The sequence below is a fragment of the Centroberyx affinis genome, unplaced genomic scaffold, assembly GCF_046629955.1.
Source record: "Centroberyx affinis isolate AG114_WGS23_722 - 3 ecotype Tasmania unplaced genomic scaffold, CSIRO-AGI_Caff_v1 ptg000322l_1, whole genome shotgun sequence".
Taxonomy (NCBI): Eukaryota; Metazoa; Chordata; class Actinopteri; order Beryciformes; family Berycidae; genus Centroberyx; species Centroberyx affinis.
The window spans coordinates 147860-164021 of NW_027278998.1; the positions used below are offsets into that span (position 1 = coordinate 147860).

General features: G+C 44.5%; 1 protein-coding gene across 4 annotated transcripts in view; it reads right to left on the reverse strand.

The window, feature by feature from the left end:
- The window catches only part of nfasca (neurofascin homolog (chicken) a), a 53906-nt gene extending 38353 nt beyond the window's left edge, over nucleotides 1-15553 (reverse strand). For all 4 annotated transcript variants that reach the window (XM_071515191.1, XM_071515190.1, XM_071515192.1 and 1 more), the window contains exons 1-6: nucleotides 15436-15553; nucleotides 11398-11415; nucleotides 8418-8523; nucleotides 3510-3706; nucleotides 2760-2882; nucleotides 285-455 (exon numbers count right to left, since the gene is read on the reverse strand). In XM_071515191.1, coding sequence (XP_071371292.1) covers nucleotides 285-455; nucleotides 2760-2882; nucleotides 3510-3706; nucleotides 8418-8523; nucleotides 11398-11415; nucleotides 15436-15529 — 709 coding nt within the window. In that variant the 5' untranslated portion in view covers nucleotides 15530-15553. The remainder of the gene's footprint in view (nucleotides 1-284; nucleotides 456-2759; nucleotides 2883-3509; nucleotides 3707-8417; nucleotides 8524-11397; nucleotides 11416-15435) is intronic.
- Nucleotides 15554-16162: the final 609 nt, after the last annotated feature.

Genomic DNA, 16162 nt, shown 5'->3' on the forward strand with positions numbered 1-16162 from the left:
CAATTTATTAATGATGGTTATTATAAAGTGTTACCTTTTTTTTTTTACCTCCTATGGTATCACTGTAATATTCCTATAGGGACAAATATGTCATTTTTCTGTAACATTTGTATAGCATCCTTTTAAAATGTATTATAAGACCACTGTGATTCTTCTTCTCCCATTGTTTTGCAGGCTGTTGTATCTCACCACAAATGAACCTAGGAACGTCTGAGTGTACAGCATCATTCAGCATGGGTTGTGTGTGTGTGTGTGTGTGTGTGTGTGTGTTGTCGTCTACTCACTGGTCTGCACTTTGAGCGTGAAGGGGTTCTTCTGCTGGATGGTGTGCGTGAAGAGGAAGCGGGCGTTGCAGCTGTAGTCGGTGTGGACGTCTTTGGCCAAAACGTTGGAGAAGTACAGGTCTCCGTTCAGGCCCATGGACACGCGCTTATCCTGGGGGATGGGAGACATGGCTGGAAGAGAGAGGGGGGGGGTGGGGGTGGGGGGGGTGGGGGGCAGAGATAAGAGTAGAGACAAGGGTAAAGACAAGACAGTTTACTGAATTTGGAAACAAATCTACCTTATCAGACTCACTTTGTAATAATAATAATAATGATGTAAACACAATGCACCCCTGCTATGATTTGTATTTTTTTATTGTATATCACGTCTGCATTGTTTCTTAATCCCTGTACTGTATTTTAATGTACGCACGTTCGCCTTGGGGATAATAAACTTCACCAAATCAAGTATCTATTGCTATTATCTGCTACTATTACTACCATTATTAATATCTACTGTTCTAGTATGCTACTATCTGCTATTACTATTATCTGCGATGGAGTTAGCTAATTTACTTGTACAAGTCTTACAAGGAGAAAGTTGCTGGTTTGAATCCCTAGACCAGATGGGGGAATCTGGGTGTTCCTCATTCACTTTCCCAGTCTCCCCAAAACCATTTTAATTGGACAAGACAGAGCTTGTCCATTAATATAAACAGTAAGTCAATTCAACTTGATGAGCAAACCGCATACATTTCATATATAGAATCATCCAGGGTCGATCATGTAGGTTCTATTTAGACAATGTGTGAGTAAATGACAGTGTTTTATTTTATTATTTTATTTTTTTATGAATGTTTTTGGTCAGACATTTACATTAGTTACATTATTATAATTACATGAATGACATATAATATGTCTTCTTTCAGGGTCTGTCCAGTCTTTTTTTTTTTTTTTTTTAAACTAAAAGAAAAAAGTCTGCAGTCCAGCAATAACATTCAAATCTAGCCAGATAAATGACAGTGTTTTATAATACAACCAACCGTATGTATCTTCACATCCACTCCCACATCACTCTATACAGGCTTTCACATGTAATCCAGTTCAACGTCTAATCAATTAGCCTATGCTACAGTTAGCTCTGTTAACCCTGGCGATGTGTCATCCATATAGTCGCTACAGGCCAACATTAACTCTGAGCACACCCACACACACACACACACACACACACCCAGCCGGACCGTCATACACACACTGCAACCGCGCCGGCTGATGGGGGCCGTATGGTCGTCAAGACGATGCCCGAGGACCAATCAGCAGCCGGGCCAGCGGTCTTAATCATGCGTTGGCGTGTTACAGTGTCTGGACTACATGTCATGCTGATATGATGTACTATGGTTGATATGAGCGTGTATATGTGTGTGTGTGTGTGTGTAAGTACATGCTGTGTGCTGTGACTGTGGCAAGTTCACTTAAGGTGAGAGCACCAGATAGCAGCATGAGTCACTTTTTTTTAATTGGGGTGAGCTGAGTTTATTGAATGGGGTTTATCTAAATGTGTCACTGTATTTACCATAAGGACCAAGATGGGCAAAATATATAACAGTCTTAAAATCCTATTTTTCTTAGTGAACAGATATACCGTTAGGGTGAGATAAGTTCACTTGCTTCCAATGGTAATCAAATTGTTTCTTACAGTCTCATTTTCTATTAATCTAATCTATCTCTTATTCTGCCTTGTTTCTAGATCCAGATCTTTAATTTAATTTCCTGTATCTGACTTGACAGATGAAATGTCTCCATGCATTATAATGTTATAGGGAAGTTACAGAATGAAACATGATTGGCCACTTTTGCGGTTTAACAAGACAAACTACCAGGTTAGCAGTGAATTATCTCACCCAATTGGACATTTTTTAATTTATGTTTTAAGATCTGAAGACTCAATACTGGATTATATGACCTGTTAAGGTGAATGTTCTGGTTAGTTAATGAAGGTTATTTCTACAGTGTCTCTCTATAGCTGTAAAATGGCTTCTGGCTGGACCTGGGATCTGCCCTCTCAGCTCTTTGTTACAAGCCAGGCAGAGATACGAACACACACACACACACACACACACACGCGTTTACTCCGGCTCAGCAGTAGCAGAACCCACTCGGGAGCGGGACGTATAGTGCGAAAGGAGAGAGGTGCGGAGAGGCGTGAGACTGAAAAGCCTCCTTCAAACTGCTGAGGGAAGAGGAAACCGAGAGAGAGAAAAGAAAGGCGAGGGATAAAAGACTAAATGAAAGAAACGTTAGAGGTCACCGGAGAGGACGACCTGCTATGAGAAACGGGGAAAGATAGAGGCTGTCCCCGAATGACCGTTAAATGTAATTAAGTGTTAAATTTTGAGACTACTGGAACTCAATGGGGAGATGCATCATTCCTCCAAGTTTCATCAAAACTGGCTTGTAGCATCTGTGTGTGTGTGTGTGTGTGTCTATGCTGCTTACCGCTGTTCATCCAGAAGGTGTATGGAGGCGGCAGGCCCGGTGGGGGGTTGCAGGCCAGGACCAGCGGGGAGCCTTCGGTCACCACCACCGGCTCCAACACCTCCTTGGGCCACAGGGGAGCCTCTGGAGGAGGAGGAGGAGGGGGAGGAGGTGGAGGAGGAGGAGGAGGAGGAGGGAGAGAGTGAGTTGAGAATAATGGTATATTCTGTTAGACGCTAGCTGCTTCCATCCGAATGTCAAGTGAATTTTGAGTTTTGAAAAAAATTAAATTTCATTCCAAGCATCCAAGCATCCAAGCATTTCGATTGGATGGGATGGAGAGAATAATGTCCATCAGAAAAAACAGGAATTTCTCTTTTAAGAATTGATTACTACTGGAAAAGTTTTTCTTTATTTGTCAGCTAATGTTGGTCGGACTTATTGATGAATTAATTAAATCATACTTATAAATAGGAGCGATAACAGGAGTTTGCGGCAGACAGATAATTTTACAGCCAAAAGTGGTTACATCAGTAATTATTCCACAAATATGTTTCTATCATTATTCATCAGATCATTTATTGACAAAAAAAACCCTTTTCTGCCACAAGTAAGAGTGAAAACCTTTTTACGATATTCTCAAAATTTTCTGCTTCTATTCAGCTTTAGAAATGCAATACCCCATGATGCTTTGATGGAAACCCAACTACTGAAGGTTAGTGTGTGTGTGTGTGTGTGTGTGTGTGTGTGTGTGTGTGTGTGTGTGCTTACTGGAGACCCGGAGCAGGATCTTGTTGGACAGGGCCGTCCCGAAGTCGTTGGAGGCGAAGCACTGGTACTCGCCCTCGTAGTCCTCCGGCCGCCCTCCGCTGCGGAAACCGATCTCCAGGGTGCCCGAGCGCTTCCGCATCGCCACCCGGGGGTCCTTCCCGATGTTGAAGAACTTCCCGTTCCTCCGCCATGAGAACCTGAACCGGAAAAAACGGAAAAGAAAGAAGAGTGAGCGGGAGTTAGCGAGAGCGAGAATTTGGAAGTGTTTGGGGCCTGGTTTGAGGGTTTGCCTGGTTGCTTTCGTGTAAATGTCGGTGATCTAGGAATTAAAGCTTCTTCTACAGCAGTGGTTCTCAACCTTTTTCCACATCAAGGACCTAATTTAGTCCACATTAGAGCCACAGACCGCCATTTGATGAGATTTTGTCTCTTGGACCCAAATCTGAGAATATTTTTATTGTTAGGTATGATTTTGTCCAGAATTCCATCACTATCTGTATTGTAGGTAGAGAGATAACAGAGAAACTATGATCAAAATAGTTATTCTTCCACATTTCTAACTTCTTCTAAATTAAATAATGCTAAAATTGAACAATTTATCAATTTGCTGGGGACCCCCTGGAACCCCCTCAAGGACCCCATGGTGGTCCCCGGACCCCACGTTGAGAACCACTGTTCTACAGCATGCAGGACCATCATTACTAACACCTGTTTTGCAGCCAAACTTTGATGAAACCCAAAGAGCTTTATTTGAAGTTGTAGTCAAGATCCCAAGGTTTCCAAAGACCCTAACCATGTCGGGCTGAATTACGGGGAAACGTGTATAAAATGATGCACAAACATCTCAAATCATCTTTTTTTCAATTTGATGTAATGGTGCAGCCATAAATGGCGCCTAGGGTTTGAATATTTCACTCAATCTATAGCTTCTACCCAACAACGGGGTTAACAGGACCAGGGAAGTGGGAACTAATACCAAAGTTACCCAACAAGGACCCTGCAACAGAAGCAGGTTTTTGGTGTCTTTGGTGTAACTGAGGATTTAACATGGACTCTAATTGTCTTAACAACCAGAAAATGTGGATGGTCCCCTGCTTGTCGCTTGGTTGCCGTGAGATATTATGGAACCGGCGTGTGATGGCAACTCAAAAAACCAAATGATCTACCACACCATGGTAGCTTGTGGTAGTACTGTAAGCCTAATCCTCCTCCCTGCTGTGTTTCCAGAAGGTTCTCTAATTATTGAAGAACGGCGAATGTGCTTACATAACCGTGCTCTATTTTTGGGGCGGGGGGGGGGGGGTTTACAAAAGACGGTTCCTGTCATTTTTTTTTAGCTCGGCCTGTTTCGGCTGCAGCGGGGCGGCGCGGCGAGCCCTGGCCCGCTACGGGACAATGGGCCACTATTGAAGGACTGAAGGCCAGAGTTGTGTGTGTGTGTGGTGTGTGTGTGTGTGTGGTGTGGTGAGAGACTGATTGGGAGTGAATGAGTGAACGATCCCTTTCGCTGAATGTTTCATGAGCATGAATAGTCAACTGGGCGCATTATTCGAGCACAATGCCTGTCCTGGGAAGGGGAGAATGAGTATGGGCGCGTGCGAGAGTACCCGTGAGTGCCTTATTGTGAGGCCGTGCGGGTGTGTGCGAGTGTGCACGTGTGTGTGTGTGTGTATGTGTGTGTGTGTGTGTGTCTTATGTAAAGCCAAGCTGTCTCCAAATAAACAATGTACCGTTGAATGGGACCACTGTCCTGAGCTGGTCAGACCTCCAATGATGTAACCACAGGAGACCCAGTGACTGTTTGTGTGTGTGTGTGTGTGTGTGTGTGTGTGTGTGTGTGTGTGCGTGTGTGTGTACGTGTATGTGCATCCCTACATGTATGTATGCATGTGTGGTAAAGTATATGAATACATTTGCAGGTGAATTTGTGTGTGTGTGTGTGTGTGTGTGTATTTGCTTGTGTGTACATTCCTGTATGTCTTTTCAGGTGTGAGCGTGTGTGTGTGAGTGTGTGTGTGTGTGTGTGTGTGTGTGCGTGTGCGTGTGTGTCTAAATAAATAGTGGGTGAATGGGCGGTCAGACTGGGCATAGACTGGTGTAACAGGCTGGCTGATGGCCTTACAGAGGAAGAAAAGAGGTGGAGGAGCAGGAGGAGGAGGAGGAGAGAGGGAGAACGATGGGTGAAGCTGACGGCTAGAGAAAGAGAGAGGCAGAAAGAGAGAGGAACGGAGATGCAGAGAAAGAGAGAAAGAGGGGAGACAAGAGACACTCACAAATCTCCTATCAACCAGGTCTGACTCCATCATGGAGGTCCATTTGAGAATTGGTGGTGCTCAAATAATGTGTAAATATACATACCAACCAGGCTAGAAATGAAGAGATAACTGAAAAGGTTTGTTGTGCTGTGGGTGTAGTATTGTTCTAAGTAAAAGTTCTAATTAGTTGCTTTGCTAGCTAGCTAACTAGCCAGTAATTTAGCAAGGCAGCTGATATTAATGTTAGCATGCGGCTATTACAAACTACACTACAAACACTAATGTTAGCTTCTACTAAATAGTGCCCAATTCAGATGTATAAGACAGTGATGGTTAGCTGACCAGGTGCTATGGTTAGCTAGCTAACACGCTGACATTATGTAAAACACTAATCAATCAGATGGATCAGTGATGAAATGATCAGTCAAAAACAGCACTGAACATACTTGCCAGCCCTTCCAAGTTCTGCTGAGAAGGCCAAGTGGTACGTTTAGAAGAGACTGTCCTCCCCCAAAAAACGAGCCCATAGGTCGTTTGTACAAGCAGCTTATTACGACCTATAGTTACGTTTTAAAGTTAAGCGACCTTTAGCGGTCGTGTAAATAACGACAATGTGCTGCGTTGGTCTGTGTCCACGTCACATGACGTCAAGTTTCTCTGCCAAGTTTCTCTGTCAAGTTTCTCTCTCAACATTGAAATAGCACGTTGGAAAGTCAGGGTGTTGTGGTCGGGGATGGTGGATGGGCGTATACGTTTGCCTTCGATGACGGCGACCGGGGTTCCATTCCCAACGTTTCCAAAGGACATACAACCGTGAGTCACATTTAAATTCTTTTTAATTTAACCGTGACCAAACCATTTTCCTAACCTTAACCAAGTTGTTTTAGTTGCCTAACCATAACCATAACCCAAGTTGTTTTATTTGCCTAAACTTTACCATAACCTTAACCCTAACCTTAACCAAACTTGTTTTACTTGCCTAAATTTAACCGTTAACCAGCCTTTGGGACGTAATTCAGTTTGTGGTGGAGGAACTTTTTTTCTCAAATTCGTCGAGGTCGTGTTCATGTCATGTATTTTTGTGAGATCACGTTGGAAACGCTCCTGTGGGTCGTACAGGAACAAGCAACCTATGTGGTCGTATGTGTTGGAGGACTTGTTGGTTTAGAAATGCAACCAGCTGTTATCAGACAATGTTTAGCAAGAGCTGAGGACCTCCAATATGGCCGCCACAGGGTGTTCACATCACCTGAAAACCCTCTAATGAAAAGCAGGTTATCAAATCCATGCTGTTTCCATTAGGTCTATTAACTTTAGTACCACTACCTCCTCTATTTCCATTCCGCTTGTCGTTTTTGCTCTAAACCATCAGCTGCCTACGTAGCCAAACCCCGCCTCCTCTTCGTTGTGATTGGTCGCCGTCTTGTGGTCCCCTCTAAAAAGTTGAACTTACATAACAAAGCGCTCTACTCTTCCTATAAAGAAGCCAGGCGCAGCACTTTTTTTGCCAAAGTGACCGCGTCCCCCCCCCACCCCCCCCCTGCGGTCGCTCCCTGCTGACTTTAACGCTAACACCGGCGACGGCGGTTTGCAAACAAAAGTAGGAGAAAGGAGAGAGAAGCGACAGAGAGAGAGAGAGAGAGAGAGAGAGAGAGAGAGAAGGTTGTGATGGAAAGGGGAGCGTCGACCGGGTTCGCATCAACAGGAACAGACAACCAGACATAAGAGTGATGGAGGGGGGTGTGGGAGTGGGAATGGAGGGATGATGGAGGGGCGCGGGGGGGGGGTGGGGGGGGTGGGTGGGGGGGGGGCAGAGGGGGACAAGAGATGGAGCAGCAGAAAGCACAGCGGACCGGTTGTCAGGTTGGGGATAGGAATGGCAGGCGGACAGGTGTCACTTTGGGTTTATATGGGGGCAGAGAAGAGAGCTTTGGGGCAGGATAGCAAAGGGGTGTGTGTGTGTGTGTGTGTGTGTGTGTGGGCGGAGTGGACCACTGGAGAAAAGGAAGTAAAGGAAGTGTGTGATTGTGCATTGTACGTGCAACTAAAACAAAGCTCAACCTTTACTACATTAACGATGACAACATAGGTGAGGTGTGTGTGTGTGTGTGTGTGTGTGTGTGTGTGTGTGTGTGTGTGTGTGTGCGTATTTCGGGGGTTTTCAAGGACAGAGGGGTGCAGTGAGTAGCAGGGGGGCACATTTGAGGGGGGACTGTCACCCCTCATAACTATCACTGCCAGAGAAAGAGAGGGATGGATAGAGAGGGAGAGAGAGAGAGAGAGAGAGGGGGAGAGAGAGGAGAGCAAGAGGACACAAAGGACAGACAGGCGAGAGGGACAAAAGGGCCAAGCGAGACAGACGTGAGCGTGGTAGCGAAGAGAGAGAGGAGAGAGAGATGATTGTGGAATGAGAGATGTATAGGACAAGTGGGAACAAAAGAGAAGAGAGAGAATAAGTGAAGACGAGGGAGGGAGTGGCTGAGAGACGGCAGAGGAGTAGGAAAGCATGCAGGGGAGAGGAGAGAGGATCGGTGAAGGAGGAGTGACGCTCAAGAGTGATCAGCCAGTGATCACTCTTGTGCGCCCCTGTGTGTGTGTGTGTGTGCGTGTGTGTGTGTGTGCGTGTGTGTGTGTGTGTGTGTGTGTGGCTCACGTCGGCACGGGGTTGCCCTTGGCCTCGCACTCGATGATGATGTTATCTCTGGGGTCGACAATGTAGTCCTTCAACGACTGCTTGACTATGGTGGGGGGCTGCTTCACTGTGGAGGGAGAGAGAGAGACAGAGAGAGAGAGAGAGAGAGAGAGACAGTTAAATCAGTGAGATTGTGTATTTAGGTTGTGATATTGCTATGCTATGCTGCTCTTCATGCATAGTTTCAAAGCACTGCACACAAATATACACTTAACACTTCAACAGCTCAATATACTGGTTCATTGGGGACAGTGGAAGGAAGGAAGGAAGGAAGGAAGGGAGGGAGGGAGGGAGGAAGGAAAGAAGGAAGGGAGGAAGGAAAGGAACTGTATTCTTGTCAGGGTGGAAAAGCCTCTGAAACAGCATTTAGAGCATCACGGGACACTAAAGCTCAGCACTGATTGGCCGATATCTGATTATTAATAAAAAGGCAAATATCGGCCCCGTATATCAGTCTAAACCTAGTCTGCGCCCTGATGAAAGAAATAAGTGGATCCCAGTTTCCTCCTCCCCAGCTGTGTTCAGTCTACTATACATATTTAATTGCTCACTTAGGCCACCCCCCCCCACACACACACACAACACAACAGACACAGACATAACCACGCAGCCAACATTTCTCTGCCCTGCTGCATTTCTAGCTCAGTGAGCACTGCAGGGCTGAAACTAACACAAACACACACACACGCACACACACACACACACACACACACACACACACACACACACACACACGGCCTAACACAACATAACAAGAGCTTCAGAGAGCCGGGCCGCCTGCTAGATTAAAAGGAAAAGCCCTCGCCGCTCTGAAGGGGAAGCTCTGCCGCTGGACTGTGTGAATGAATTCCTATCTCGCGGATAGACAGAGAAAGCGAGAAGATGGAGGGAGAGAGAGAGCTGGAGCGAGAGAGAGAGAGAGAGAGAGAGGGAAAGTTTTTTCTCCTTTAATTGAGGCTTTTCCCCATAGAGGCTTGACTCAAGCTTCCCTGTACAAGGGCTGCCAATGCCTACTGTACCAACTAATCTCACTCGCAACTGACAAAGTACTGTATTATACATAGCCTTCATGTTACTATGGCAACCATAAGAGTATTTTTACAGTATGCTTGGTTTAGATAAAAGCCAGGGTGTATGAGATAATTGGCATGGAAATTATCCCTCAGTGTATTATCAGCTTATACCATATCCTCCAAAGTAAAAAAAAAAAAAAAAAGATTTTCTCCATTTTTACTGTCTGTCACTCGTATTATTACTGTATTTCACATTCATGCACTTTAACTACTGTTTCTCACAAATCAATGCTTCCTTGGAATTTACAAATCTGTCATTCACTAATGTTCTTTAATAATATTGGGGACACACTACATGACTTTTAGGACATTCTAGCTATAATTTGGTATCACGGTTTTCCAGATCGGAGGGTGTCAGCGCTGGTTTGTGTCGTTTAATCTCTTTCATCCTCAGCCAATCAAATATGTTGATTTGAGCAAGTTGAGTAAGAGAAGGAAAAAAAATACCAAAAATGCTCTGTTGCTGTGTTCGATTTAGTTGTGTGTAGTAGTGCGAGACTTTGTGAGATTTTTTTTGGGGGGGGGGGGGGGGTTGAGTGGTGTAAGAACTCAGGTATGTGTGTGTTCCCTAAATCCAACTGGTGTATTGAGTGTGTTCCCTAAATCCAACTGGTGTATTGAGTGTGTGTTCCTAAATCCAACTGGTGTATTGAGTGTGTTCCCTAAATCCACACTGGTGTATTGAGTGTGTGTTCCCTAAATCCAACTGGTGTATTGAGTGTGTGTTCCCTAAATCCAACTGGTGTATTGAGTGTGTGTTCCTAAATCCACACTGGTGTATTTAGTGTGTGTTCCCTAAATCCAACTGGTGTATTGAGTGTGTTCCCTAAATCCACACCCGTGTATTTGAGTGTGTGTTCCCTAAATCCAACTGGTGTATTTAGTGTGTGTTCCCTAAATCCAACTGGTGTATTGACTGTGTTCCCTAAATCCACACCCGTGTATTTGAGTGTGTGTTCCTAAATCCACACCCGTGTATTTGAGTGTGTGTTCCCTAAATCCAACTGGTGTATTGAGTGTGTTCCCTAAATCCACACCCGTGTATTTGAGTGTGTGTTCCCTAAATTCAACTGGTGTATTGAGTGTGTGTTCCCTAAATCCACACTGGTGTATTTGAGTGTGTGTTCCCTAAATCCACACTGGTGCATGAGTGTGTGTTCCCTAAATCCAACTGGTATATTGAGTGTGTGTTCCCTAAATCCAACTGGTGCATTGAGTGTGTTCCCTAAATCAAACTGGTGTATTGAGTGTGTTCCCTAAATCCAACTGGTGCATTGAGTGTGTGTTCCCTAAATCCAACTGGTGCATTGAGTGTGTGTTCCCTAAATCCAACTGGTGCATTGAGTGTGTGTTCCCTAAATCAAACTGGTGTATTGAGTGTGTGTTCCCTAAATCCAACTGGTGCATTGAGTGGTTTTTCCCTAAATCCAACTGGTGTATTGAGTGTGTGTTCCCTAAATCCAACTGGTGTATTGAGTGTGTGTTCCCTAAATCAAACTGGTGTATTGAGTGTGTGTTCCCTAAATCAAACTGGTGTATTGAGTGTGTGTTCCCTAAATCAAACTGGTGTATTGAGTGTGTGTTCCCTAAATCAAACTGGTATACTGAGTGTGTGTTCCCTAAATCAAACTGGTGTATTTGAGTGTGCGTTCCCTAAATCAAACTGGTCATCAAGTGGCATTTCCTCTCCAACGCTAGAGGAACAAAAATTGGAAAAGGCAGGCGTTAAGTGTGTGATGCCCAATCTTTTCACAGTCTGCTAGGTCTTGTAGTGTTCCCCCAAGCATCACAAACATATGACATCTAATTACAAAGGGGCTGCTCGAGACAGAAACTTAAGCAGCAACATGTTAACATGAAGCACTTACGGTCCTGCAGGATCTTTGCTGTTAGTCCAAGGTAAAGCCACAGAGAGAGAGAGAGAGGGGTGGACAAATAGCAGTGTGGTTGTTAATCATATTAGAGATATGACTGTTAAACCATATAAACAGTTACGGTGCTATGTTACAACTTTGCATGTTACAGTTCATGTTATGGCTTGACATAGTACAAAATATCTATATTAGTTCTAAAAATGGGATAAAGTTCTGTCGTCTAAGTGATGGAGGTAGAAAACAGTGGCTGGAGGACTCACCTGTAAGGCGTTACCACATCAGGGAAGGGACAATTGGTTGGAAAGAGAAAGTAAAAGAGAGAAAAGTAGGTTTAGCTTGCATCAACAACTCACTCACAATGTAACACTGTGTTCATCACCATAGCAGATGAGAGATCAGTGACAGAGAAAGAAATCCTGTAAGGTTCTCAGTTGCAGCCATACTTTGTGTTTCGGTTGTATTTGTATATAAAAAATCTTGCCTTGTGCAGCTTTAAAGAAAATACAGCAAAACACCAGTGTAGCAATGCGGTCAAATTTAACTTTAATAATACATTTAAATGGCAATAATGGTTTCAGATGATGCCAATATTTCCTGAGATGTTGTTCCCACACATATAATCCATTGTACTGTGTGAGACTATCGGCACGAAACACCACAGAAAATGTATCCATCCCATTCATTTCAGGACTCCTCTTGTTGCTTTTCTCATTGTCGCCTGTTTCTTATTGCTCTCACCTTGGAAATGGAGTCACGTGAATGTTCTATACAAGTACACATCTATAAGACAGCCTAATATATGGACTGTCAAGGCTGTTTGTGATTGAAAAGTCCCCCCCCCACCCCCCAGGCACACATGTACACACACACACACACACACATTACAATGATGTAGCAACCCTGTGTCAGTGGCTTGACCTTGTGTTTCTGACTGCTAGCGTCTGTTGTGTGTGTGTGTGTGTGTGTGTGTGTATGGGTATTTTGCCTGCATGTTTTTGCATGTTTTGTGGATTTGATTCCAACTAACAATTAATGATAATGACTCTATTTCGACAGGTACAAGCCCCCCCAGTTCTATTTGCTGGCTTTACATGGTATTCATCATATGTGCTATAGAGACAATAATGGTGGGTTGGAGTGTGTGTGTGTATGCGTACATGTGTGTATGTATATGCTGGGAGTCGTGTTAAGCATCAGGGTCAGGTTTTTTCTGCCTAATCACCTGTTTATGTGTGTGTGTGTGTGTGTATGTCCTGTACGGAAGTGCAGAAAGCCCTCATCAATAAAGGTCAGCAGGGCACATGGCTGTGAAGCAGAGAAGACGGCGTTAAGGAAAGAGGGGGATGGGGAACGAGAGCAAACGACAAACCCATGTTCTTCTCATTCTCCTCTGGTGAATGGAAGCCAACCAAAACCCAGTAGCACAGTGTGAAGGAGGAATTTACCTACCAATCCCCCTTGTTAAAGGTGCTATGTGTTGCTTTTTTTAACCATCAATATATCATTGTCACATTAATAGTGCTACCTTGGTATAACTACCACAAACCAATGAGACCATGACCAGGAGGATTGGTAGCCTCTATCTCACGCCAGCGGTATTTAGTCATTAGCACTAGTGTTTCTCCAAATTAAGACTACATTTCCCATAATCCCTGTTGCTTTTCTCTTTGTCTCTGTTTGCTCTAGAAGAACATAAACTCTTCCTATTTTGTGCCGTAAAGCGATCCAGCAGATTTCCCTCCAAATCTGACCAGGTGGCTCACAATGTAAAATGCAGTGTAGCGGGCTGTCAGTCTTCTTGGCGATGGGCTCATTTGTTTATTGTAACTATGCTAATGTCTCCAGATTAATATGGTAATGATTTATGGATGTTTACACACGGTGCATAGCGCTTTTAAAATAGAATAAATCACCAACTGATTATACTATAGCATAGTGCAGAATGCAGCTTGACAATTTCAGTCAAAACCCCTGTCTGTCTATCAGTTTATCATAGTGTGGTGAATTCATTTCGAAGAGGTCATTGGGTTATAGGGGAATTATACAAATGCTCTCTGAAAGGAAGGGGGTTTCTGCTGTTTGTGTGTGTGTGTGTGTGTGTATCAGATCAATAGAGCATCATGGGCCCAGGGTTGAAAGGTCAGGCTTATAAAGAGACAGAGAGAGAGAGAGAGAGAGAGAGAGAGAGAGATGGCGCCATAGGGGGTCAGAGAGATAGAAGACAGAGCAGCTGACAGCTGACGACTGCGGGTGTGTATTTGTGTGTGCGTGTGTGTTAGTGCAATAGTGTGTGTGTGTGTGTGTGTGACATAGAAGCCAGGTGCCCTTGGGGCTCTCTCACTATCAAATCATTTTTCACTGGCCCAGCGCGAGACGCTCACAGTCGTCGCTGTGAAAAAGGAGAGTGTGAACAGAGAGAGAGAGAGAAAAAAGAAAGAAAAGGCGGGACTTCTCTGTTTTCTTTTGTGTCTTTGTTCCCCAATTCCCACAGGAGTCCATTTAACAGGCGACTCCAGTCCAGAAGCTTTCATACTGGTTATAATGGGCAGGTATGGGAATATGTGTGTGTGTGTGTGGGTGTGCATATGAGTGTATTTGTGTGTTGGGGGGGGGGGTGCATGTACATGTACGATGTATTAATGTGTGTGTGTAGAATCCTGTGTACCGACCCTCTGCTCAAAATCAATGAAGAGCAATGGCCGTGGGGATGAATTTGCAAAAAAACGAGCCATCCTAAGCCGACCTTACGTTAAACTCTCGTGATTTATTGCCCAGAAATATGGACGAGTTCATTCTCATGATAATCAAATGTTAATGCGATCGCCCCCCCCCCCCCCCGGCTCAAGCCATACGCCTGTGCGCTAAGATGTTTAAAAAATGATGGCTGAAAAGGAGTTGGAACCCAGTTTTCAGGGCGATAACGTACAAACGCATTAAGTTCACTGTTGAAGTTAAGAGTACCAAGCCGCAATTCATAATTCAGATGCTTTCCGGAAATATGTGTAAACCGTCTTGCTGGCATTTTACTACAAGTTTAGAAACTGGTCTAAAAGCCTATTTATTTGAAGTTCACTAACTCGGAATTGGAGAGAAAAATCGCAAAGAACGCATGCTTCCTCTTTGAATGAGGTTCTTGCTGAAGGGAAGCGAAGTGAATATTCTCTTGGTGTTTCGTTTCATACCCGGTTTCATTTTCAGACAGGCTATTTAAACCTGCGATAAGCCATTTCAGACCCTCATAACCAATCCTGAAACTATGTGTGAGGCGTAATGATGTAAACCAGTGGTTCTCAACGTGGGGTCCGAGGAGCACTAGGGGTCCTTGAGGGGGTTCCAGTAAATAGTAGAAAAGTTAAATTTCAGTATTATTTCATTTACAAGAAGTTAACAGCATTAGATAATGTAGAAGAATGACAGCTTTGATCATAGTTTCTCTGTTATCTCTCTACCTACAATACAGACAGTCATTCTGGACAAATTTGGGTTCTCAGATTTGGGTCAGAGAGAAAAAATCTCATCAAATGGGGGTCCGTGGCCCTAATGTGGACTAAATTAGGGGTCCTTGATATGAAAAAGGTTGAGAACCACTGATGTAAACAAATAGCCACACACTAAGCACATTTCTTATGTAAAAACACCCCCCCGTCTTCTCAGCCTAATTCAAAGTGTGGCTCCGACAAAGAAGAACATCCCATACCCCAAATTAAATTCTGGTGTCAGTTTGGTCACCGGTGGGAAATCTTCTCCACACAGGAAGTGACGAATTGGAAATCAATGGTAAAATTCCAAAGTGTCTCTTAAACAGCAGTGAGCGAGCGGGTGGGTGACTTGTAGTTTGTTGACATCACTTTTCAGGATTTCTGGGTAATGAAGTCCTCCACCAAATTCCATATCATCGATGTTGGTAAGGCTTTTTCCCCACCAATAGCATTAACAGTGTTGCCATAAATGCGGTTATGATTCCCACATAAGCATCCCTCTAATGTATACATTTGCTGTAACGTGCTACTAAGTGGATGCTGAGTGACTTACGGTCTTGTGGGACTTCGATGGGTGCTGCCTCCTGCCATAGTAGCAGCAGTAATGACATGACAGCCAGGGCCGCACGCCCGCCCCGCGCCAACATCTCTCCCCTCCGATTGGCCCGGCCTCGCCCCTCACCTCTCCTGATTGGCTAGATCGCTCTCCTGACGGCCGCGCCGAGGACCTGTGAGAATAGACAGGGAGGCAGATGGTTAGGATAAAATATAGTAGACTGTATCTAGTGTTTACAGTATAAACAATGTGTGTGTGTGTGTGTGTGTGTGTGTGTGTGTGGTGTGTACACGCGTGCCGGCATGTGAGCGTGTGCCGATGTTGGCCTACATTCACAGCTGAGTCCATGCATGGTCCCCTAGAGAGAGAGCTGCCCAGAATCAAACCCAATGAGAAGCTCCATGGTCTATAGCAGTGGTTCTCAAAGTGCGGTCCGGGTCCCACCCAGGGGTGCTTGAAGGAGTTCCAGGGGCCCTCGAGGGGGTTCCAGGGAGTCCACATCGAAATGGGCACCCATTTAATTTCACTTGAAGTTAACTGACTGCACCAATTGGAGAGTAGAAGAATGACACTTGTAAGCTTTATCTCTCAACTATTAATTAATTAATCAAATGGGTTTCAATGAGAATATTATAGAAGCCCTGATCTACAACTATCTGGACCACCTGTGTTCCCACTACAGTACCACCAGCACCATACAACCATAGCCAAAGCCCCATGAATC